Genomic DNA, 3155 nt, shown 5'->3' on the forward strand with positions numbered 1-3155 from the left:
GGGTTTCTCTGTATAGCCCTGGCTATCCTGGAACTCACTTTGTAGACCAGGCTGGCCTCGAACTCAGAAATCCGCCTGCCTCTGCCTCCCGAGTGCTAGGATTAAAGGCGTGCCCACCACGCCCGGCTTAAATCAGCAGTTTTTAACCTGTGGGCCTGACCCCTCTGGGGGTCACATATCAGGTATCCTGCCTATCAATACCTATATTACTATCCATAACAGTAGCAAAACTACAGTTATGAAGTAGCAACGAAATAATTTTATGGTTGGAGGTCAGCTCATGAGGACATGTGATAAAGGGTCAGAAGCACTAGGAAGGCTGAGAACCACTGCTCCTCTTGGGACAGAGAGGACTCTCACAGATGACAGCTACTCCTGACAAATGCTGAAAAACATGTGTCTGTCAAGATGGTAAAGGAATCTGTCACTATGATAATAACCTACACAGCTTGTAGAAATGATAATTAAGAAGAGTCATTTAAGTGAAATGCTAGCCAAGATCCAAGAAAGGACACAACGATCACATATTAAGCATTTATAACAACCGTGCATTTACCTACTCTGAAGCCACTTGAAATACAGCCTGACCGTGGTTAAATGGAAGAACATCACGAATGTAAGACTTAACAGCAACTCTTAATAACCAAGCTCTACAATACTCTGTGAGTGCTATACGAAGCAAATTCAAGTAAGCCACACTGGTTACACATCCAGCACCTCTGACTTATGCCAGAGATGCTTGTGATTGGCATTGAGGCTTCTCGGGGAGCAGCTGGAGCCTCTGCAGCACCTCATAGGCGCTGTTCCAGACATGCTGGAGAAAGCATCACTACACATCCTTCAAGTCTCTCCCAATGACAGACATCTCCTTTTTATTGCAGATACAAGTGAATCCAAAAATAAGTACTATCACAGCAACAAACATGTCTGCATACATGGCACGTTCCTGCAGTCTTTCTTGACTGTTAGCCACTGTAATACAACAGTCAGATTTTATAGTGTATATGCCTTAATGTATATGTAATTGTCTGTTTTCTGTTTATCTATTTATCTACTATGAAAATTAGAGCAAAACATTTGGGGGGGAGGGGACTCTGAGGATTGATCTTGGGGCCTTACACTGCTGCTGAGCTAGACTTCCCGTCCTTAAGGGTCTATTTCAATCTGCTGGAAAGGAAAGAGCAGTGAAGCTTGTCAGAATTTCTTAAAACACTTATGGATCAAAGCTGGACTGTGGTGGCACACACCTTTAATCCTAGCACTCTGGAGGCAGAGGCAGGTGAATCTCTTGAGTTTGAGCATGGTCTACAGATCAGTTCCAGGAAATCCAGGGCTACATAAGCAAACCCTATTCCACACACCACACAAGGTCACACGGTAAGCCACAAGTAGAGCGTTCTTAAGGACAACATGCAACCAACAGTCCAAAGGTGAGAGGAAACATGATGGCTTTCCCACACTTACTTTTTTCTTCTTTGCCTCTCTTTTAACCTGGAATGATAGATGTCTACCACAGCCATCTTCAGAGCTATAAATACAAATGTACACATAAATAACAAACTTAAACAAAAAATCCCCTGTCAAACAATTATTTCTAAGAGAGAGTGTTGATTCAGAGTTTTGCCATATTGGCTGGCTTTGAATTTACAGCTATCCTCCTGCCTCTCCCTCCCAAGAGCTGGGATTAGAAGCATGTGCTACCATACCTGGCTTAACCAAACCTTAACTATTCTATAAAGAATATCTGAGCACACTAAATCCCTCCATCATAGTGTTATCATTATTTTAGTAGCACTAGCAACCAAGCCCAGACCAGGCAAATGTTACTGCGGTAATGGCACAGGGTTCAGCTAAGAGACAACCACAGGACAGCCCTGATGGACAGCGTTGGCACGCTGCTGGAACAGCATTTTCGGCTGTTGAGTTCTGCGCTCTAAATGAAAAGATGCATTAAGCAGCTTACACACTGTAAAGCCATGCCTTGCTTGCTCGTGCTCCAATCCTAGCTTCGGTGTCAGTGAACAAGAGGGAGGGCTGGAATCAGTTTCTGCCTCTTTCCCATCTTCTAAAATTCTTACCTTGGTTAACAGCATTACAGCAAAGCTAGTTGTCCAAGACAGAAGAAACCAACCTGGAACATCTTTGCTCTCTTCCTACATAGCCAGCCATCTCTTTCTGCCTAATCCTATCCCTCAACGCAGGCATCCTGCTTCTTGTCATCCCTGTGCCTCCTTACAGAAGAACATTCTTGTACTGACTGTGCTCCCTGCCTTCTCCAACTCCCTGCCTCCAAATGGGAGTGAGGATTATATTTTACTACGTAATTTGCTGATGCAGTTCCCTTGCTTCTAACTCTTCTGCTACACCCCACCACTTACAGGAGCTCAAGCTCTATGGTACCCTGTGTTTCCTGTTATTCTCCTGTGGTCCCACTACAGCATGCTCGGAAAACAACCAGCCCCAGACCACACACTGCTAAGGAAAGATCAGGAATCTAAATGCAGGTGACCAGGTCCAGAGCTGCTAGAAAAACAATGGAGTTGGACATGATGACGCACACTCTTAATTCCTGAACTTGGGAGATAGAGGCAGGGGGGGTCTCTGAGTTTAAGGCCAATCTGGTCTACAGAGCAAGTTCAAGGACAGCCAGGCTACAAAGAGAAACCCTGTCTAAAAAACAATGAACCTGTTGGCTGTTAGTGGCATTACTTTCTGTTAGTCCTATCCTAAACCTGGCTTAATAGTTTATTAATAAAAACTTAAAAGTTAAAAAAAAAAAACTATGGGGGAGGGGATGGGACAGGAGGACAGCTGGTGGAGGGGTAGCCAGGAAGGGGGAATATCATTTGAAGTGTAAATGAATAAAATTATTAATTAAAAAAAAATTCACAGGCAGTTAATAATTAGAAGACCTCCAGAGTTAAAAAGTGTAGACTAATTATTAACAATTCTAGAAGAAACCCTGAGTAGCATATAACTTAGCACCGCACTGCTTAATAACCACTCTTCGAGAAACCCTGTCTCGAAAAACCAAAAAAAAAAAAAAAAAAAAAAAAAAAACACTCTTCATAAGAGCCTGAAAGTACTGTAATTTAATGACTTCAGCACACCCTAGAACTATCTTAAGGACTTTATGTCTTTTAGCTTTGTGTAAG

At 43.0% G+C, this 3155-nt stretch overlaps 1 protein-coding gene across 1 annotated transcript in view; it reads right to left on the reverse strand.

The window, feature by feature from the left end:
• Positions 1–3155, reverse strand: part of Tada2a (transcriptional adaptor 2A) — a 50333-nt gene that overhangs the window by 13841 nt on the left and 33337 nt on the right. Inside the window, exon 9 of the mRNA XM_021176615.2 lies at positions 1465–1528. Within this exon, the coding sequence (XP_021032274.1) occupies positions 1465–1528 (64 nt within the window). The remainder of the gene's footprint in view (positions 1–1464; positions 1529–3155) is intronic.

Source organism: Mus caroli, chromosome 11 (assembly GCF_900094665.2).
Source record: "Mus caroli chromosome 11, CAROLI_EIJ_v1.1, whole genome shotgun sequence".
Classification (NCBI taxonomy): Eukaryota; Metazoa; Chordata; class Mammalia; order Rodentia; family Muridae; genus Mus; species Mus caroli.